This window comes from Rhea pennata, chromosome 1 (genome assembly GCF_028389875.1).
Source record: "Rhea pennata isolate bPtePen1 chromosome 1, bPtePen1.pri, whole genome shotgun sequence".
NCBI classification, from domain to species: domain Eukaryota; kingdom Metazoa; phylum Chordata; class Aves; order Rheiformes; family Rheidae; genus Rhea; species Rhea pennata.
In genome coordinates this window covers 144,121,671-144,144,910 of record NC_084663.1, presented here as the reverse complement: position 1 = coordinate 144,144,910, position 23,240 = coordinate 144,121,671, and the positions used below count along the sequence as shown (strand labels likewise).

At 38.2% G+C, this 23,240-nt stretch overlaps 1 protein-coding gene across 2 annotated transcripts in view; it reads right to left on the bottom strand.

Moving 5' to 3' along the window:
- Window positions 1–20,838, bottom strand: part of PPP2R3B (protein phosphatase 2 regulatory subunit B''beta) — a 52,976-nt gene extending 32,138 nt beyond the window's left edge. The window contains exons 1-2 of one of the 2 annotated variants that reach the window (XM_062574870.1): window positions 20,757–20,838; window positions 18,553–19,002 (exon numbers count right to left, since the gene is read on the bottom strand). In XM_062574870.1, the coding sequence (XP_062430854.1) occupies window positions 18,553–18,900 (348 nt within the window). In that variant the 5' untranslated portion in view covers window positions 18,901–19,002; window positions 20,757–20,838. Of the gene's footprint in view, window positions 1–2,227; window positions 2,370–18,552; window positions 19,003–20,756 lie in introns of those variants that run through there. The other variant, XM_062574878.1, reaches the window with a different exon arrangement.
- Between the last annotated feature and the right edge of the window lie 2,402 nt (window positions 20,839–23,240).

The window sequence follows — 23,240 nt, the reverse complement described above, 5'->3', positions numbered from 1 at the left end:
AGGCATTTGTTCAACAAGATGCAGAAATTGCATTCATATAAAAATTTCTAAGATTAAGACAAGACAGACTGGTTTCCATTTTTGCTTTTTTCTAGTATTCTAGTTTACATCAGATTTATGAACTGTTCTGTCTGTAAGGCAGTATTCTAGGGGAATATGCACTCTAGTGTCAGTGAAGTCCAGCAATTGTGATGAGAAAAAAAAATCATTTTTTTCTACAAAATCTCTATGCAGTCCTTGAAGAAATCTCATGTTGAAATTAAACATGACTACCACTCTTTGAAATGCATCTAACCCATGGCACACAATTTGAGATTAACATTAGCATAAACTGTCAGGTAAAGAATATCCAACTTCTTTCAAGATCAAGAGTTAGTAGCACTGATATTTTGCTTTTTAATATACTTTCTAAAAGATCTTAAAGTCATGAAGTAGAATCAAAGCACCATTTAAAAAGAAAGCTCAAGCATTTTATATCAAATTGAGCAAAGATAGATACCAGGTTTATTTTTTTCACTGCCTTTAAGTCTGTCCTGCCCACGGAATTCCATCTATAAAACACTAAAAGTGTTCTAACATATGTTAATCAACAACTGTCATTTACCCCAAAAATGCAAGTCTAGTTAAAAGTGAAATATGTTTGTTCATTATCTCTACTGTAAGCTTGCAGCTAGTAACATGCTAGAACAGGAAAAAAAACTCTACAGATTAGACAAACTGCTTTCCAAAGTATGTAGCTGCTCGTACATATGCATGATCACACCACAGAGATCTTTTCTAGCTCAACACAGAGAAGCCTTGTAAAAGTGAAACATCCAACTATCATTCGATGAAAGACAGTAAGGTATGAGAAAAGGTAACAGTGTGTTTGTTTACAACAGAGTGCCATGACTAGATTAGCCTTTCCTCATGCGTAGACATGCCTAAGTATCAACTGATACTGCTACTTCTGGGTAATTGAGGTAACATTTCCATTTCTTCTGGCTGCCTCCAGTAACAAGTGTTACTCTCTGTCTCCAGTGTTGAACATAAAAAATTAGAGCTGTAAAACCCTTTATTCACAAGTTTATGCCAAAGGGACTAAATCAGACAGCCAGTTCTTGAAATCTGCTTTGCACAGAGGAACAAACATTCCTTATATGGCTTAGCTGAACCAAATTTGAAATATTCATGTAATAGGTAGAAGGCTAACACATTTTTATTGTCATAGGGCTCAAGTGGCATTTTGAAGCCACTTGACTTCAAAAAGGTCACTTGAAAAAGACACTAGCACACTGAAATTAAAATTAAGTGGTAGGCTTTATTTAGAATGATTTTAAAAGCCAGAAATCCTAAGACAAGGTAATTTGTATCCAGTTGCCAAACTCTCCTTAATTTAAAAAGAGTAAAGATGTCATACATAATATCAGAATGTCATCACTATCTGATACAGCTTTAGTGCATAGATTAGTGGTGAGGGTGAGATAAGGACAGAACGAATGCAATTGCGTACCTCCAAACAGGAAATGTTAGGTTTGTTGAGGAATTACTGAGTTTTAGTTTCTCCTATAAAACAGCTGTAGGTACCCCCCCCCCCCACACACACTCAAAGATGATCTCTTGGGAACATTTTCTCTATGAGTAGCTTTCCTGTTAATTTTGCATTTAAAATGCTTCTATTTTCAATTATGAGCTTGCTTTAAAATGGTGGATTTAACTCACTGTTGCAAAACAGCAAAGAGGCAGATAGGAGAACCATGCAACAACTTATCCAAACACAAAGTCTAAAACACAACATAAAGGAATTCAGGATCATTAGGTGAGTATGAATGTATCTCTTAATATATTCTGATTGAGCTAGTCAAATTACAGCCTACTTGGATTTTATATGCTCAGTTTGATTAAACTAAACACTTTGGAGAAATGCATGCAGATTATGAGTATGCAGACTAAAGAAAATAGCCTTTAACAATCTAATTGCATTAAGTGTACCAGATCTTTCATATGCCCCTGTGCAAACATCATACTTTTTTCTATGCTACATGGTTCAAAATGCTTTCCTCGTTTTCTTAATGGTTTGCAGAGCAACCTGCTCAGTCTTCTAAAACACAGAAGATACCATATATGGAACAGACTATTGAAATACTGCTCAGTGAGGAAGAACTTCCATGTATTTCCTTAAGTTTGAGTTCTTATGAACATACAACTGACAACAACAACTTAATTATATAAAAACTGAAAGACAAACCTGGACCTGCTGAAAAGCTTTCAGTCTCTTCTTGAATCTAGAAGGTAAAACAAAATCACATCCTCGAGCTAACAATGCCAACTCCTTCCTTAGATCAGGATCCTGCCGCAAGGAAATCTCTTTTATCCTCATGCTTTCGGATTTCATATAATGTCTCTGTGTGCCAGTCCAGGCACTTGAGTCCCACTAAATAGCAGAGCTGTTCTATTATCACACAGTGCCACTTAAAGCAGCAGCTGCGCCTGAGTTCTGTGATACTCTAAGAGAGTCAGCTCAACTTCTCCTGCTCCATACATTAAAGGGAACTTGGCTGGAATTGCAAAAACAGACTGGAAAGTCACTTTGGGGGCCTGCCCTTTTGTACATGCATTCCAAAGACCAAATGAGATAGTATGGAAAAAAGCAAACCTGCTTGGAGGAGCATCTATAAAAGCAGCTTCCAATTTTAAAAAAAGCAAGCCTTGGAGGAATGCAAAGAGGCCAGCCGTGGTCATTTTGTAGTTTCCTCCTCCCCCCTTCCACCCAGCTTTTCCTTCTGTCACAAAACACTCACTGTCTAGCTTCAGTGAAGTACCTCACCAAAGGATAAGGCTTATTATAGAGTAATTAAATTCCTTTTAAGCTCTTCAACCCTTTAGCAGGATCCCTATTACATTAGGAAAATGAAGGCAACAGCAGAATAAACTGTAGACAAACTTTCAGGGCATGGTTCTCATTGTTTCATGAAGTAGAAGTTTTTTTTACATTCATCTAAATGTAAGTTACTGTATTGCAAGATTCTAATTCAAATATTAAGGCAGAAAGTGTTAACAGAAATAAGAGGCAAGTGTTACCACAACGGAAAATACTATTTTAATCATGTTTTGCAGAAAAGCTATGCTAAAAATATCAACAATTTAACAATAAAACCTACGGGAAAAGAAAGAAAACCTGTTAGGACATATTTTTCTTGCTTAAATTGGAATTTCATAAACATTAACATACAAATATTAGATTGCATACCTATCACATTTCAGTAACACTATCCATTCTGCTCTATTTTCAGTTTATTGAACCTCAAATACTTTGTGGGGGAGTGAGGCTAAGTTTTAGTCCACAGCAATCTTCTTCCCAGAAACAGAAGCCTGATTAGTTTTCTGCTGCATTTAAAGGTGACATTCTGCCCTTCCTCTTTGACCGTTTTAGTGACATTAAATTGCAAATGGTGAGCTTTTGATATTTTTAATAGGTGTACTTTTACCATAGCAGCCTTTAAGAATTGCTACCATTTTGATGAAGTTATTTCAAATACCAGCATTAGAGTTACACAAGGATGGCAACACTTAGTATTCACCTCAAGCTGTGGACACTTTCAGCACCCCTGGCTTCTCTAAGATGTTGATATGATGCCTGCTTAGTATCTGTACCTTGTCATGCATGAATGCAGTCACTAATACACATAAATGAAGAGAGATGTGGCTAGTCTTACTCTGTTTTGATCCCTCATCCTTTAGATAAGAACACTATTTTGATTACATAAAGCTGTACACAACCCAAGAAACACTAAAGCAACTATTTCACCACTGAGCTCCAGATTTCCATTACTGGACTGCATTATTTTACCCCAGCACTGTGCACAACTCTAATCTTTAGCCCCATTCATCTATTCATAGCCTATCATTTAACAATATATTAAAACACCACAATCCCTTGTGAGGTTTACAAAAAAGGGAATTATGAAAAGGTACCAGTGAAGCATTGTTTGTTTTAATTGGATCCCTTTTAGTTTAAATCACAAGCTATTAGGAAATAAATGACATAAAATAAATCTTGTTATGAAGATATTCATCTCTTTTGGAAATACAAAACTAAGAAAGGAACTGACTAGGCAAGAGTCGGACATGTTGTGGTTGGCATGACCCAGACTGTCAAACTACACAGAGCAAAACTGGCCATCACTCACTGTCTTTTAGGAAGATTAAATTGAGTAATTTAGGATAACCCGGCTGGCCAAATAGAAGCCAGAGGGGAGCCAAGACTACAGCACACAACAGGAGCACGTCTGGAACTCAAGATGAAAAGCAGAGATGTTAGAGTAGGAAAAGAATCCCAGGTCCAATCTATGATGTCTGGGAAAGGTCAGGAAGGTTGTACTGCACACAGGCAAGGCAGATTGCATTTCAGGTTAGACCAAATAGGCCTTACTTTACAGAACAAAATGTGTAAACAAAGATACCTTCTCACCTAGGTTGCTTACTATTTTCATCCCTTATCATAGCACAATGTGCTCCAGTTCACTACTAAGCTATGGTCTTGTTTGAAGTGGCTGTAGTATGTCATTAACTGACTGTCACATGGAAAGCTAAGCTGCAAGGCTGAAGCAGCAGTTCACCTGAATCTCATGAAGGAACCTCAGTAAGAAACAGATGTTCAGAACTAACTTTTAAGAATAGACTTGTGGACTTCTTTCCTTTATGTAAAAGGAGCTTGGAGTTTGTCATGACTTGTTAGTTATTATATTCAATATTCTAAATATTCTATATTTCATTACCATAGTATCATTTCACTGGCCAAGGTAGATGTTACACCAATCCTACTGGTACCTAATACTATATTAACTATTGTAAGTAGTCTGGTTTCAAATGCAATAGGCATTTATATACGTGTACACAGTACTGCTTTCAAAAGTATACAGTTTTCAGTATATGAAATATTCACATGTGAGGAAGCATTTAGTGAAAGGTAAGTACTCTGACAGCTATTAACTACCTCCCTTTTACCATCTGGATAGAAACACCTTTTGTCTTGCCACACTTAAGGAGCTGGGAGCTTTTGTAAAGCAAAACAGTCAAGAGTCCCATAAGATCAGTTTTAACTTTTTTAGTTTTAAATTCATCACAGGGGAAGGGGAAAATACATTTCTATCCAGCCTGAACCAGTATAATATTCCATTAGTCTTAAATCAGAATTCTCCCCAGTGAAAGAAAGCCAAGGCAGAATACTTTCCTGGGAGAAGGGCTAGATGCCAGCCATAAAGCTATGCAAGTATCGTGGCAGCTTATTATTAGCTAGATAAACAGAGGGGAAGATGCCTGCTTAAAGCTTCCTTCCAAAGCTAGATACGCACTATGAATGGATCTCACTCAAGGGACTATGGTTAAAGAGTTTACCACTTTAACAAATACCCACACTTGCACAGATATCTGAACATGCACAATAGCAGTGCAATATCTGTGTGGTTATAACACAAAAGCATACAAGTTGGGCAGAGATGAGAATCATTAATGTTTTGGTTAATGTGGAAGAATTGGAAAACTGCAATGTATCTGTCTAAATATTTGTCTAAAAATTGCAATTTGTTGTCAGAGGGATATACTAATATTAGATCTAAAGTCTTAGGAGCTTATAGGGAACTGACCTTAAGTCTTAAGGAAACAGATTACTGAAAATTTCCGAGAAAATAGGAAATTAAATATGGAACAAGATGCACTCATTTACTGCATACAAAACCTTTAGTTGCTGGGGCCTAGATTTCAGTCCAATAACATGTGAATGGATACGATGGAAGCCTGTTCAGCCTTTGGAGACAACTGTTTTAGTGAGCCTGACTGAACAGGCATAATAGCAACAGCATATAACCTAACGGAATCCCTCAGCCTGCAATATTGCAGAAATGAGAGTAGATCCTCAGTTAATTGTGGAAAGAACTTTCATATCTCCACAACAGTGAACATGAAGGGTTATGCTAGTTGCATAACTTTCTGCCTTTCAGAAAGTAATTAATTAATAAGGGGAAGAAAAGAAGTTAAGAGAAGGTAACTAAGGCAGTGTAACATCTTTCTCGATACTGAAAAAAAGATGAAATAGTACAACTTATTACTATAGATATTTCAGATGCCTGAAGTGGGGAAAAAAGGGACTACTAGTACCAGCAAATAGTTCAACAACACAGATAAAAAGGAACTCAAGCAGCTAAAGAGGTTTAAGTAAAATCCAACCAGTATGAAACAGGAAAGAGACAAAATTACATAAATATACTAGAAGACAAACAAAAGGAACAATTCTTTACTATATCAGGAAGACAAACAAACAATACAGGAAAAACTGAAATGTTGTTTTCTTCTTTTTGCTCAGTCTTGAGAAAAGACTGTGATCAGACCAGGCTATCGCCATTACTTAATATTACCAAGAGTTATTTCTAGACCAGACAGTCTATGCCTCGTCTTTGATATAATGAAAGATGCTGGGACTAGTTATTGAACAACCTGTTCTAATAACCAAAACCAATCATTCACAAGCTATTTCCTGTCACTTGATTAGCATGGAACTCCTTTCACTGGACCTGAATTCAAATCTGATCACAAGCTTCAAAGAAGGGTATTACTTATGACCTCATTTACGGAATTCCTTTATCTCCAGATCAGAGAGAACTACTGTCAAAGTGAAAATAAGCCACCAGCTTTACCGGGATCAAAACAAACCATTCTAATCCCATTACCAGGGTAACTGAACCAATGGACAAAGCAAACAACAAATACAAGATACCTAGGTCTAGAGTAAGAGTTTTCAACATAGTCTGCCAGGAAAGCATAACATACAAACTAGAAGAAGCCTGTCAAGTGGCAACAGATTAAGTGTACTAAAAGATGAGACATGACAGAAGGTTCTCAAGTATAGTCTGTCTTCAGCACTATTCTATTTTTAATATCAATGTAGAAAACTTAACAGATATATTTGTGTTGCACTGCATGTTGAAGAACTGGGCCAATTTTTTTCCTGAAGTGTTACAGTTCAGAATAATCTGTTAAGCACACTCCAAAACCAAAATTAGTATGCTGAACTTCACTGAAGTCCAGTCACTCTTTACAAAGTTGGAAATAATTAGCAAAACTAGAACTGAGTGCTATAATACTAAAAACAAGCATCTCTTGTGCTTCTAACTGTTGTACTTTTATTGTACACACATACATTAATTACACACATTTTAATGTACACACATTACATTTGAATGGTATTCATAGTACCTTTGAGAATGATCCTCTGTATCTTGTGTGAATGCCTTAAACTCAGCTATGATTCTACACTCAGCTATGACATGCTACTGAAGCATACAACTAATAGGACAGCTGTAGCTTCCACAGTAGAGAAAGACAAATAAAAACTATTAAGTGGCTATGGAAAGAGTAGATGTGTTAGCCAATTTAAAATAAAAAGAGACTGAAGTTATGCCTAGACTTTGTCTTCAAGACGAAAATCACATCTCTGAAAGTCTAAATCTTCCACTACCAACTAATGAGAGACAAGAACCGGGTCTCACTGGCAAGAGATGGATAGCTTTTTTTTTTTATCTAACTCAAGTGTAATACATTTATATAAGGAAGCTGTAAGATACACATGATTATTTAGATCAGTATTAGATATCTGAGGGATAATTAGCTATGTCCAACTCCTCAGACCGATCCAAATTTCTAACAGAATTCTAACCCAATAAACAATGCTAGCTGGGTAGTTGCACCATTTACATTAGCCTGAAGATCTTTAATTCTGTGGAACAGTAGGCTATGGGCTACTATTATACCAGGAGTTCCCAAAGCATAGATTAAAAGCAAGAGGAAAGATCAGAAGGCTTCTCAATGTCTGTTTCAGTCAGATTTGAGTTTATGATCTACAAAGTAAGAAGAACAACTTAAACTTGCCTGGTAGCATCTGCAGTACCCCTCTACTTAGGACTATATATAGCAACTTCCAGTGCTGATATAGTCAAAACAAAAGCAGCACTGTCATTCTTGATTTACTTTGGAAATAATTCTCAAACTTCCCCTCAAGGTCTTTAAAAAGGCCATTGCAGAAGAAACCACCTCTTTATAGGAAAGGAGCTTTCCTAAAGCATCAGTCATTCAAGAGTGTTATTTTATATGAGCAATAAACAAAACATTCCTTTCTCAGGAGACTGCAGCATGTAGTAAGATTTACTGACCTTGAATTTCAGTAGCACAGGTACTGTAAAACATGAAATTATTAGAGAATGGAAAAAATACAAGAATAAATTGAAAGCAGTAAAGATAAAAACTGCTATTTTATCCAGCTAACAGTCTAAGCAACCAAGAACATTAGTACCTATCAACAAGTTGACCCACTCAAGCAAAACACATTGATATTGGTTTTTCAATATTGGATTTTACAAATATTGATTTTTCTATTCATTACCTCAACCCCATAGCTCTTATCCTGAAGTAAGGACACACAAGACAAACTGGTCTACCCTTATGGCTCAGTATATAACCTCATACTGAGGATTAAGGGAAGGAATTTAATGGAATTCCAAATAAGCCATTTTCCCAGTTCTTTAGATACTTATCTAACTTCCTTTTGGTAATGTCTTCCCATTTCAAGATGCTCTACATGTGAAGAGGACAATATACTTGGGAGCTGAATAGAATGGCAAGTTATTACTTTTACTAATTCTACTTTGGATAAAAGCATCACTACTTCATGGCTCAGAGCCCAAACAGTTTGCCCAGCAGTCCCTTGACAAAACCCAAGTGAGTCAGAGTCCAGCATGTCTATACCATAGAAGGAATCATGTTATGATGCTCATAACAATGCAAAGAAAATAGCTTCCAGCTAGCTAGGCTGATTGCTTTAATAGCATTTTTAGTATAGTGTACTATATCATTGAGCTGCAAGATGTTGTCACTGTGTAGTTAAGATAGCTACATTCAAGGAAGAAACTGATCCTAACAGTTTGGGCCTTAGAAGGAAGTTCATCCATGTGAACCTGGATCTGGATGCATTTTTTTTCTTGGAAGATGTAATGCCTTCCCTATAGGACATGCAGAGAATTAAGGAATACAGAATTCTTGCATAGGCATGCCTTTTTTAAAAAATAATCACTATTTTAATTTTCCAATACTTACAGACAGAGCTGTACATAGAAGTTCTTCCCACAGTTGCCTGGAGAATTTTAAGGAGGTAAGATGGTGAGTTAGAAAACACCATTTAGATATGAGACATAGTCATGCTGGTAGCCCAGGAAGGATGGGCTGATCATGTTCTCTGCATTACCAAAACAGCATCAGGTATGTACACCACGCCATGGGTTGTTATCTGATTATAAGCAAGATAAGATATATGTCAACTTGCTATGACTACACTGCCTGGACTCCAAGGAAGCAGTATGGGCCTTTTTAGATTGCTAACTGCATCTGGCAGACTAACTTCAGCAAGTGTCAACACTAGCCACTATAAAACTGAAGCCTGACTATTAATGGATAGTTTATCTCTTTCAAAACTATTCTCATTCTTTGCCACCTTAGAAAAACATTATCAGTTTACATTTTATTTACTTGTACATAGCAGAGCTTTAATGGCAATACGTTGTTGGAATGATGCTCTACACTTGGAACCTACTTAACTATTCACAATCTTCAGATGATCATTAACATCTTCAGAAAAATTGATATGAAAATCAGGAACACCTGAAATGACACTACTGAGGTGGCTATTAAGCAGATATTCAAAGTATCTAGTATGGCTCAAACAAAATTACACTTGCTCCACTAGAATGCTTTTTTTAAATAAGAAAAGTTACATGAACTGTCATGCTACAGAGACTGTCTACAGAATAGGTTACAGTCCACAAAAGGTGCATTTGTAATTTTATCAAGATAAGTCTCAGAATAATAGAATAGCATGAAATGACAAGTCAGTCTAGCCTAATGCAGAATGCCATTCTGAGATTCTTCCTACAGAAGATATGGATATTTATAATCAGTCTAGTATTATGCAACTTTACAGAGATCATTTTTGATTTTTAATTGTTTCTAGTTTGGTATTATTTACCTTGCATCACCTTAATTTAGAAGCTGACATAGTAATCTAGTGTATAAAGTGTTGCCATTCATGTACTTTAACTGTCCACCAAGAACTACTTTAAACATAGCACCAGCTGTTCAGCACTTCATCGTTTTGACATTAATTGAATTTTCAGCTAATCCTTTCAAGAACACATTTCTATCCTTGAATTTCACCTTTTTCAGAACTATGATGATTGGTATATGAAAGAAGTTTAGTTAAATGATACTTTAATTAAAGCACCATAGACTAACACCACATGTAATTTAGTCCCTAAAATCACAGGACAATAATTTGGGGTTAGTTACAGCTGCACATCATCTTCCTGCATATGCTTTTGCTCCAGACTCCAAAAACAAGCCAAGATAGCATACGATATGGACTCCTCCTACAGGAGAGGTAATGTTTTTTGTTTTGTTTTTTTGATTTGTTTTTTAAAAAACTAAACAGAGCTAAGTGAAAGGTCACTTACAAACTGCAAGCAGGAAATGGACACAGGAAAGAAAAAAGGCAAGCCAAAAAAGGGGTCAGTTTTAACCAGCTGAACTTTAGCATCCACGACAACAACCTCAAGGGTAAAAATTACATACAGATTAAAAAAAGATGACTTAAGTAATAAGGCAACTTAAAGAGGTATACCAATGCTAAAACACTGCCAGAACAGCAACAGTATTCTTGACTAGCAACTTGCTTGATTCTTCATCAATGGAGGTTTTGATATGAAGTCTCAGTATCTTCCAGATATTCCAGAAGATCTTTCTAAAATCCTAAGCTTAAACTTCAGTTGTTGCTTGATAAAAAAGCAGCTAATTTGTATTTTATGTGCTATTATATAGTATTAAACAGCAAGTCAGACCATAAAGTCAGGGATCTGTTTAAAAACTTAAGTCATAATTAGAAGACTTTAAAGTATTTGCTGTAAATTCAATGAGGCTATTACCATACCGAAGTAAGAAAAATCTAGCCCATTAACTGCCTTCAGTAGTATTCAATTTCAAGTAGTTTGCTTGATTTCTTAGACAATAAAGTATATCAAAAGTGTTATTCAGTATATATTAGTGATGATCATATTTGGTAACAATGTTTACCAATATCAAGAATATTAGCTGTTTATCAATACAGATTGAGCGTCTAAAAGAATAAAACTGTTTAAAAAATATTATCCTAGTTTTGTAAAATTTTAAAACAGATTGAGTGAAGCAGTCTGATAAACTCCACAAGCCTTTTCTTTTTTTGTCAAGCTAGCATCAACATAGGAAAGTCTAGTTGAAGCTTGTTCATTATTGGCATAGTTACAGCTTGGCTTCCTTTTGTTGATGGTTTTGTAACATTTCCATCAGTCACCCAGTATGGTCCTTCCCTGCATTTTTCCTGGGTATCTGTTTCTGTAAGTGTAGTGAAAATTGTTTTGTAGTCTTCCAACTTTTGTCTGATTCGTTGGTTGATTTCTGCCAAAATTTCTAGAAAGATATGCTTAAAACAAATATGTAAGGCTTGTTTCTGTGTGAAATCAGACTAAACAGTGTGCACGGTGTTATTTAACCACACACCCAACAGTCTTAAGAACCCAACATCACTGCAAGTACCTGCAGTCAAATAATGGTGTGTACATGTGGCTCCAAAGTTTCCAACTACTTTATAAACCGAATAGCAAGTGACAAGGGAGAGAGGCACGTCTAATACAATGAAGTATCAGCAGTCACTTGTAAAAACATCTTGTGATTGCTGGTTACCTTGCTATGGAGTAATTGTACATTGTCTCTGTTAGCAGAATACAAACTAACCTAACCTTCAAACCTTCTGATTAGCTTAAATACAAAAGGAACATAACAACCTAACCCAGCACAGAAGTTATTTACATATTATGCCACAGTTAGAATAAATTCTATCCATTTTTTGTGGGCTGCAGAAAACAGAAAGAGCTTAACTGATTTAAGAAAAATACCAGTGCAACTACTTAAATTGCATAATCTTCATTGAGTTCAAGACAGCTGTGTGTGCAAAGTTTCTAATTTTGAAAGGCTGAACTGTGTGATATGACTGGATGGTATTTTGTAGATTTTGTCACAAGACAGCTCACTGAAAAATTCTGTGCAATTATTGACTACATCCATCCACCTACAGACTAGTTCACCAGAGGAACTACATTAATTGTTTTATGTTCAACTAAGCCCATACATTCTTTTAACCTTAAACTCATTTCTCACAGATGGATTAAGCATTGGGCACATGGAAATACTCTCAAAGACAATGAGGGATTTTCCTGCTGTGAAGAGCTGCTGCTGCTGTTACATCTTTTGGAGATGGGGGGAGAGGTGGGAAGACAAAAAAGAGGAAGGAGATTCTTTATTTCAATACCTAATTTCTTCCAGGACTGACCATCTCTTAGAACAATTAACTGTTTCTATGATTGATGTAAGACTATACATAAGCTCAAGAGTTTTGAATAAGAACTGCACATTGAGGAGTAAATGGAAGTATTTTTGAATGTAATAATCTCAAAAGACTATGAGCTTTTTGTTTTGTTTACTTTTAAATGATAGTTACTCAAAAGAAAGAGTGCCCACGGTTAATCAATTTCATCCAAACCTTTGAATTTGTCCTATGTCACAATTTAGGTGAATTTTAAATTTGAAGAAAGTCAAGTGTAATTCTGAATTCCATTTTTTTCCAGCACTAGAAATTTTAAAAATTCTCCAAGACTGGAAGGAACATATGAGAACTATTTATGCATTTCCAATAGAATAAAGTTATCATCTCTTTCAAGTGCAATTGCCACTTTGAAAGAGAACTACAAGACATTATTATTACATCTAACAAAGCACAACATACAAACAGAATTAATATTACTCCTAAAACTAATGCAATATTTATGTCCCAGGGCCTTATGTGCAGTAAGAATCAAAAACACCATACCAAGAGGCTGTAACAGTGAATAATTTCAGTTTCTCATTTATATATAAAATGAATAGTTGCTTTTCTAATCAGAAAAATGATTCTTCTGTTCCAAGCTATTCAGCACAGCAAAGCTTAAGAAAAATAACACAACACACTACTGGTACTGCTTCTGTTGACTATTATTTCACCACAGCCGAGACCAAACACTTTAAGAATATCTTTATAGTTGCATTCTTCCAGACCTTAATACGAACTTCGGACTGTCCTTCCCTTGTTGGCACCATAGAACGACCTTTATTGTGAACATGTTAGCACTGACATCTGTCATCGTTCCCTCTTATCATCCTAAAAGTACATCAGTTTGATACCAGGTTATTTACAGTCTGCCTTTAAGTCACAGGCTTGAGTTGCAAGCCAAGTCCATCACCTCTCCCTACTTAGTGATGGGAGACAGCGCTATTAACGCTAGCTTTGCTTAATACTGAGTTAGGGAGCATATGTACTAGACCACACTCAATTCTGTTCAGCATGATTTGGTGTGTGGTGCAATGCTAATACAGCTAATGTAATGTAATGTAATGTAATCCAGACTTTGTAGTTAACATTGCTTCTAGTATTAAAAGTACAATAGATAGCAATTCAGATGAGACAATGTACAGACTACACACTTGGAGTGTCAAGACTGACATCAAAGTTTAATGACCACTGAAGTGAAAGCTTGCAGGATTTAAACACTGTCATTCCTCTTGTTCTTTCCTGATGTTTTATGAGAGCAGTTTCTCTCCCTAGAAGAGTTTCTCTCTTCCTTCCTTCCCCCCCTCCCATCCCCTAAACCTTACAGCACACCTGCAGACCATGGAGACAGCCCACCCACCACTGGTCTAAGGCTGCAGATCTAAACCTTGCTATCCTTTACCTCAAGCCATGAGAAGAGTTCATTTGTTAGTGCTACTATACCCAAACCTTTGTCTTAATGTTAAAAGGTTGTACTTCAGTTTCACTTTAAACTAAGAGGGATTCTAGTAATACCACTCAATTTGAATCAACTGACTTGTAACAGAAATTTGGCAAGAAACATAGCGATAAAAAAAGCAGTAAAAAGTACCAGAACGGGGCAGTGTGTTTTGGTGAGCGTTACTAATCACTACAGGATAACAGACAGGACTAGTATAGTTATCGGGTAAAAGATACATGGAAATCAACCCAAGAAGTACCTTTATACCAAAGGTTGCCGCAGCAGAAAATGGAAAATAATTCTGCAAACCTCTTCAGATCATATCACATTCTCTACACCCTCCCCAAAATGCCCATACGGAATTCTGTGAATAGTTTCCCTAGATACCCTGCACAACAGTTGGTTAGGATTAAACATTTTGCCTGCAGCATCTTTGAGGCTTGAAGGCTTGGCATTTTTGACAGTGTGATGAACAGTGTACAATTGTGTACTCTCCATGTGTTTAAGATAATCTAGAGTGCCAGATACGCCATTAAATCCACATAAAGGAGTGATAAGGGTTAGAAGAAAGCTATGACACAACTATTCCTCAAGTTTGAAAAAAGTTAAATCTCCAGAATTTCCTTTCTTTACAACAATGTAGTCTTATAAAAAGTCACTCTAAGATTTGTCTCTAATTTGCTTTAACACATTTAGCATATACAAGTCATGAGTGTATTTACAAAATACTGTTAGTGCTAGCAAGCACTTTATATTACATAACCAAGATCCCCAGAACTTTGCAATTACTGTGTTTGCGCAGTGGATAGAGTGAGACACTGACCTCACCCATGAGCAACACCATACAAGCAAATGGAAAATACTACCCCTAAAGAAAAAAAACAAAACAAAAAAAGAAACTCTTAAACAAAATACATTGTAAGATGAATTTTCCTAGTTCAGTGCTGTCAGGAATCCAAAATGTATTAAACCAATACTCCACTATGAACTAATATTTTTTCCAGAACATAGCTTTAAGTGCCCAGTCCAGCCGAAAACATCCCATTTCAAGGACTTTACTCTTCTTGCTCATCTTCAACATAAAGATAGTATCGGCTCTTTCATTATCCAAGAAAGTATTTGGGAGTCGGTAATCAGCAGAGGGCTTCAACTGATTTGAAAGATAGCAAATTCCTCTGCTAAAGCATTGGTGCTTCAACAAAAACACCTGAAAACTTCTGAATTTGGCTAAAAGGATAACCCTCAAATTTCAGTTGAAAGCTAACCTCTAGTAGAGAGAAAAGAAAATCTCCCTGAATACAGTTGCCAAACACTGTACTTTAATATTAATTAACAGTTGCCAGTAAACCATCAACTTTGTTTTTAGTTTGCTCACACACTACTAATTAAGGTGTTAAAGCTTAAATATCTGACTGGTTTTGAGACTCGTGTTCCAAGAATGCTTCCCATTCCGCAAGACTTGCTTTTGTATCGAGTACAGAAAATCATAGCATGAAAGTTACGTTTCCTATATGTTTGTGTTTACCTATCTAGTATCTATATTTATCTACTGTCTGATGCTCTTCAGAAAAGCTTCAGGCCAAGCATTTCAACAGACAGGAAAGTGCGTACAGCAACTTTACTAGTAATCAAACTTAGTGATTCAGCCCAATGATGTTGGGGGGGGGTATGCTGCTGAAATGAATTTACTGCTTTACTTTGCATTACAAGAATTCCTGTATACAGTAAGAAAAGCTTTAATAAGATACCTAAGTTGACTTATATAATCCTAAAGGAGCTCATTCACCAGCTGTTTATGATTGGATGCAGAAGTCCTTTCCTCATATCACCCTCAGGCACACAGTCCTAAGCATATTAATTTTTAAGATCTTTTCTCTTTAAACCTGGATTACTGGAGCTATAGTACAAACCTTCTTAAAAAGCCGTTTGAAACACTTTCGTCCATTCCTAGAAACATGACCATGACCTTAAACTTACTTAAACTCAAATGAAGTGGGTAAAACCATTGTAGCTCAATTTGTGACCATGATTAAGTGCACAAAAGCAGAAACATTATGTTTGACACTGCAGTAAGTGGTTTATAGATGTACAAGAAAGAAAAGTGGCACATTTTGCTATCTAAGAAAAAGTTCACCGTCATGCCAGAACATGCAATTATGCAACTCTGGGTAGTATTTCAAGAGCTGATGCCGGCTACAAATACAATTTTCACTTCCTTGAAGATTTAGAATCTTTTGGATGAAGCTTCAATTCAGCTGAATAAAGCCATGAATAAGTTATTCACTTGGAACCCTCCCCCGCCCAGCTCATTGGAAAAATAACTCAAGCCTCTAGGTTATTTCTCAGCACTATGCAAACAGTTCCAGTTACGTGAAGGATATTACTGTTTATAAGTCTTTTCTAGCTCTTCCCCAAGTGATCTACTTAAAACAACCAGGATTCACTAATAAAATTATAATACACGAGTTAGTGATCAAGTAAACCAAGTAAGACAGGCTTCTAATGAAGACTCTCCATTTGCTTGGTTTTCCCTGAAGTAAGAATAAACTGAGCATCTGCAAGTTTCCTAAATTTCATTAAGTTAGGAAATGTATCTATGAACATAAAGGAAACAAATCAATCGTGTTTTGCTAATCAACTTGCTGTTAAGTAATTATGCATAAAATACAAGTCCGCATAGTTTTAAAGGCAACTTTAACTTCAGATTGGAAATGTGATGTCTCAAAACTAAGAGCTGAAGACTCCAGGTTTGAGCAGTTTATATCTACATAAAATCAAGTCAATGCTTCAGATCAAATGCTTTAATGTGAAACAATAGTCATGTTGTTACTCCTGGGAGTCAGAATACAGGAACATACTCCATTTGCACGAAGTGTATGAGACACAGGAATTAACTGATACTCTTCTTAATCATCTTCAGCTGTAATACTTTACTGTTATCAACCTAAGTAGACTCCTATTCCATTTTTTGTCTATATTTTCATACAAAAACCTCACATTTAAAAATGTAAACAGTGATTTTGGCTTCAAGTCAGTTCCACAACATCATTTTCCACATTTTCTGCAATAGCAATTTGTGTAAGTACCACTGAGAAAGCTGAGAAAAATTGGAATACCAGGTGGTTTGGTTAGTGGACTGAGTTAGCCACCAAAGCATCGTGAGTGATTGGGAATTAAGTAACCACTTAAGTTACCAGCATTAAACGGTAATGAAAAGTGATATGAATTTCTAGTACTGCAGTAGAAACAGCACACCTTTGTAGTAAAGCAGATCCAATATATAAAAATCAGTTCATCAGTGACCATGTAATTTTACATCCGGTTTTGCTTTTACAGTTTAAGAGGAGTAGAAGTTAGATGTAAACTTCAAGTTTTTTTTAAAAAGGAGTCTCAGCTAGCAGCAGGGGAGCAGGGATGCATTTTGTTTATAGTCTTGCATAGAGAGCATTGTCTATTATAACTCAAGATCTCTGAAAGGATGCATTGAGCATACCATGCAATGCCAAAACAATTACTTTGTTAATATGCAGTTTCAACAGAGCCAAGTTTGAGTTTTGTACTAACAATAGCCCCTGGTATCATTCAACAAAGGAATATTTGCAGTGAAGATAGTATTTTACAAAAATACTGCCTATAGAGACTTACTTTTATCCACAATTAGATTACATTTAATATTGGAAGGGCTTGTTATTGCCACAGATGGCATTTGAAGCATCAGCACTGCTGTGGGTTACCTCTGGCAAAAGTAAGTTAGACCAAAGATAGCCAGGAACTGGACTGTTCAACTCGAGAGCCATTTTAAGCTACCATGACTGAGGGAAAGCTAGATTTTTATTTAATATACAATGTTCTTTGTATTACATGAATGAAACCTGGTTAGCCATGATTACTTAATCATCCAGTTTTGAGCTTTTAAAATCATTTCTTTTTCAGCCTCTAAGTATAGGTAGTCCCACACGCTGGACACTAGGTGGAGACAAGCACATTATGGAAAACCATTTTTTTAGCCATTATATGGCTATTCTAGTTTCTCCACTACTTCTGCATTGTTCATGCCTGTTAAGAAATGCAGAATACAGATACTAGGCTTAACCCTATCAGACAGGAGAGACAGCTCTTCAGAATGTAGTATCACTTGTTTGATCTTTCCTTATCTATGCAGCATCCAATGAAGGAGGCATAACATAAATCCCGTGCTGCAACATAGATATTATAGCATGATGTTTGAAATTATACCTCAAAAGTAGGGTAGCTATACCAAAGCTAATCAGCTATTCCAGATAAGGAATTTCAGATGTTTTTCCTTCTGCAGTTTTAGAGAGACATAGCACTATCAAGGTAACTGCTCTGGACAGAAAAATTATTGGAAAAAAAGAACCTTGATTCTTCATTTTGTGTCAGACACAGATGGCTAACAAAGAGCAACAAAGCTGAAATAGGCCAAGACGGTCTCTTGGAAGTTCAGACCACTTTGTCACTAAGTGCTAGCAATACAAAATTTGACATTTCAGATACCACAGAACCATTCCACTCATCCCCCTCCCCCTGTGATGAGACTAATTACTTGCATAACTCACCAGTGCTACAAATTCATTTCTATTTAAAACAGATACGTCTAACAAGTAAGAGACAAACTTACAACTCTAGTCCCTGAAGATCTACGTATTCCTCTAATGTGAGAGATATTCCTTGGACTGGTTGAAGTTGCCAATGGAAGAGCTGTAGAAAGATGAGGAGGATTGAAAGACATCAAAGGTAACCTGGTATCTCCTAAGATGCTTTGCTTGGGGTTGGAATTTTTAGTAGAGAATCTCTCATTTTTACTGTTTCCTGACTCTCCATTAGCAATCTCAGTTTTCTCCTCATTCTTGACACTTCTCAAGCAGTCCTTTAGTGCCAGCTGAGTTGCAGGTTGACTTAGCCAACACAAAAAGAGTTCATCCACCTTCATTTTCAGTACAGGTTGCAGAACTTTCCCAGCTGGCATTTTCCAAAGTTTACCTTTTTGTCAGATCGAATTCAAAATAAAGGTTTGAAAATCATCTAATTATTCCTTTTGCCTTTTGAGTTGTCACAGAAGTCACGGTTCCTGTTAAGAAAAATAGTCATGTTTTATCATACAGTTTGAACAAAGTGTCAATATTTATTCCCACAAGATGTGAACAGACGTGATGAAGTACATGGTATCATGCAACAACACTGACATATGGCCATTTTGTAAGTATAAGCTATTAATCAAAGTCAAGTCAACATGACTTTAAAGCATACTGTGTAAAGAATGGAAATTGGAGAGAAAAAAAGTTGCACTTAAGCTTCCTCAAAGAGAGCTATGTCTAACAATCGTTTTCCAGGAACATGTATTAATATACACATTTATTATGAGAAATAGCCTTGAGAAGACTTATAACTGAACCTGCTAAAGACTAAATATCTATAAATAAAAAGTCTACGCAAAAAGCAAATTAGCAAGCCTTTCAGTCAAGAGATTTAGAGCTAATGTTGAAAGTTCAATTTACATTCTGAAGCTTGCACTGTTATGTCTAGTCAAATTCCCATAGTTCCCTCTTCAGCATTTGATTTGTCTGCTTACTTGGTACCACAAAGTCATTTGATATTTTAAGGACCAACCTATTTTGATATTTACTTTTACAGCTTTTAAAGCCAATTGAAATAAAACTTGACTCAAGAACTGGGACAGTATGATTTTAGGTTCAATTGCTCACTTCTGAGGATTTTTTTTCCTTTAAAGTAAGAGGACCAGAGCTAAGCACAGAGGACAGAATCCAAGTTATTATTGTCAGCTCTGCAGTAAAATTACTTAGTGATTTGGTACAGCTTAAATAAAGCCTGTGCTTCCCCCATCTTTTTTTAAGCTTCTCAGAAGCCTTCACGTTTATAAGTATTTGATCCTTATTTAGGAGGCAGTGAAGATGTGCAAAATATTTTGCTGAAGAAGCCTTATATGAAGTAACACAGCACTTAAATATCATATTAAAATCAAAACTGAGTCTTCATCAAACCTGTAATTTTTTATGACACTGCATCATCTGGGATTTTTTATACCTTCATGCTTAACTAATAAAGGTTAAGTTATTCAGTTTCATTAGGTACATTTTCCCCCCACAGATTCAGTAGGACATGCAGTACTGAAATTTACTGTCCAGTTATTTTGCTAGTTTTTAAATCAATATTTTTTAGTGTTCATTGCTCTGTCAGCAAAGTGAAAGTATCATTTATCTGTGCTGGAAAGAAAGTGATGCTGTATAGCATGAAACAGGCACTTTCTTAAGTCTTGGACTAGTCCAGCTAGCAGATCTAGTAAACCCAAATCTTGTCACGCTGCTTGTGGCGAAAGTCTTTAACTTTCAAAAAACGCTGCATTTTGGGTACAAACATACCGGCGATTATTTAAAAAGTACAGGAAACCGAGCTGCAGTGCGGCTGGGGGATGGACAGGAGCCACCACCTCGCCTGCGGCAAGGTCCGTGACAGGCAACGAGTCACGAGAGCCCCCTCGCCCCCCACCCCCGACGCCAGGGCAGAGGACAGCCCTGGGAGAAAGCCCGACACAGCAGCACCGCGCCCCGGGCGAGCGGCGCGACAAAGCCGGCGGCGCCAGGCAGGAAGGAGGCAGCCGTTGTCCTGGGGGCGGGGCGGGGAGTGCCCGGCACCTGCTCCCCGCCGCCCCGCCCCGCGCGCGGCGACCGTTGGCGGGCGCGCGGGCACCGCCGGCCCCAGCCCGCTGGGGGTGACGTGGCTCCGCGGCGCGCGAGTGGCGCAAGGGGGAATGGGCGAGGGCGCAGGGCAGCGACCTGAGGGGACGGCGGCGGCGGCGACGCTCACCTGTCGCGCCCGCGCACACGCCAGCTCCTCCCGCCGCTACCTTCAAATCCGCACCTGCTTCCGGCCCGCCCCGCGCGCCGCGCGGGCTATGTAAACACCTCCCGCCCTTCCCGCCCCGCGGAGATCTCGCGAGAGCCGCCCCCGCCCCCTCCGAGACGCGTCGGGCAGTTACTGTGGTAACGAGGGGCGGGGCGAGGAGGAGACGCTGGGGGCGGGGCGGGGCCAAGCGGCGCCGTTCTCTGCGTGCGTCCTGACGTCATCGCGGGAGAGCTTGGCGGCTTTCGTAGTTTCCCGGCAGTCCTTGCGGAGGGGGGCGGAGCGCGGGCGTGCCGGTGCCGGTGCCGGTGCCGGTGCCCGTGCCCGTGCCCGTGCCCGTGGCGGGCGGCAGCCGCAGTGGCGTTGGAGGCGGATGTGGGATGCCCTGTCTCGGTGCTGGCGCGGGGACCGGGAGAGCGGCTCCCCGCGCCGCTTGGGAGCCGCCTGGCCCCGCTGCTGCGGGCAGGTGCTGGGCTGGCCTGCGCGGCCTGGCCTGCCGCTGAGGAGCCCCTCTGGCGCCAGAGGCCGCTAAGAGCAAAGTCGCCCGTCGGCTGGGGAGGGAGAGAGAGAGCGACGTGCTCGTGATTGATACCTCCCCTCACAAGGGCCAGGTTTTGTAATGAGATGTATTACAAGGGTGCTCCTTGCCATGGTTAGGATGCACATGGCTGGTTGGGTTGTGTCTGTCTAGTCACAGTGCAAGGTCATGGCACTCTACCCATGTTGTCATGATCCCAGGACCTTCCCATTGCACTCACACGTACTGCGTTTACATGGTCGCAATGTTAAGACGTTCATAGAACCATCATAGAATGGTAAGGTTGGAAGAGACCTCTGGAGATCGTCTAGTCCAGCCCTCAGCGTAGCCCATACGGGGATTGAATCCGCAACCTTGGCATTAGCAGCACCACGCTCTAACCAACTGAGCTAGTGCCTAGCTTTTGGCTCACGGTCTACCTCCTACTGACTAGTATCACCTTTTATGTGAATAATTGTTGTAGTTGCCACTACTGTTACAGGATAGAGGATGGTGTTGAAAAGGGGTAGTAGCAAATGAACAGACAGGTACATCCCTCATTAAGAGAACAATACACGCGCATCTATTGGAGGCCCTTTCAGCACTAGAAAACATATAGGGGAAACTTGGTGCTAGCCTTTACAGAAACATCTGTGAGGCTCTTTAGGTAGGCTTGGCGATGGTTCCTTACGAAGTACATCCTTGCTCCATACAGTTTTCTTACTGGTATTTTGTACCTCAGCAAGTCACTAGTGTTTTAACTCCAGATTCTTTCACTTCTCTGTTTTTTGTATGTGGCTATTCTTTCTTTTTGTTTATTTCCTTTTACATACTTTCAGTGCCTTTACAGTGAGAGATGTTCCAAAGATTTTTGATAAATCAATGAGTTCTTGGAATGCTAGTATTGTGCAACTGAGGCTATACCGGAGAGGACACCATTTACAAGAAGCATCAGCTAAGAAGAGATGTATTTCAGTGAAAGGAAGCTTTAGGGATGCAGACAAGATTAAAATAGGTTAAGTGACCTTTAAAGAGGATACAGATATAAGAAAGGACTAAGGAGTAGTAAAGTAGTCCATGAGAGAGATCTCATGCATACCAGCACAGCAATTCAAAATACTATGCATATTCAAAATACTGCAGTCTTCAGGCAAAAACAATGGTGCTATTGTAGGTACATTGGAAGGCTTTGACCTACTACTGCTGTAGGCACGGAATATTTTTATAGATGTCTTAAAATGAGATTAAACTTAAAACTACTTTCAAAGTAGTTGAGGAAGACTCCACTTTTTGAAGCGTAGTAGTACTTTATTCTTCCCATTGATTTATGAAGTTCAGAGAGCAGGTTTTTTAGAAGACCAAAATGGAAAAAATTGCATTATTCTAAACAGGAGTAAAGCATTCAACATAAAGCAGAGGAAGCAGATGTCAAAGTAAGAATAAATCTGTAAATACTGCAGAAGTAGTTTTAATGCAGGAGAAAAGATGAGAACTGTGTGTTATTATGGATAGCAGCAAGACTTTTGGCCTAGAACTGAGGGTCTGAATTAAGAAGAGTAATAGCAGAACCACAGACATGGAACAAAGAGGACTTTTAAAACATTATGAATGCCTTTGAAGCATTCCTTAGTGGTGGTGTAGCCATCTGTTGATTGATATATTGAAGACAGCTGGCAAGAAGGGGGATCAGAGAGCGAGTTGACAAGAGCTGTAGAGTTGGATATTGTCTGCATAGAGATGATGCCCTTTGTTGAAGCTGGCAGTGAGATCTCCCAAAAGAAAAAGAAAAGATTAAAAAAACTCTGAAAAATATACAGAGAGTCACAGTCTTCTTTTGTGTATGCTAATGTAAATTCCAAGCTATTCTAATTCTGACTTTATTACAATTTGTCATGATCAGCGTTGTTATGAGAGAGGAATCAGTTCCACAT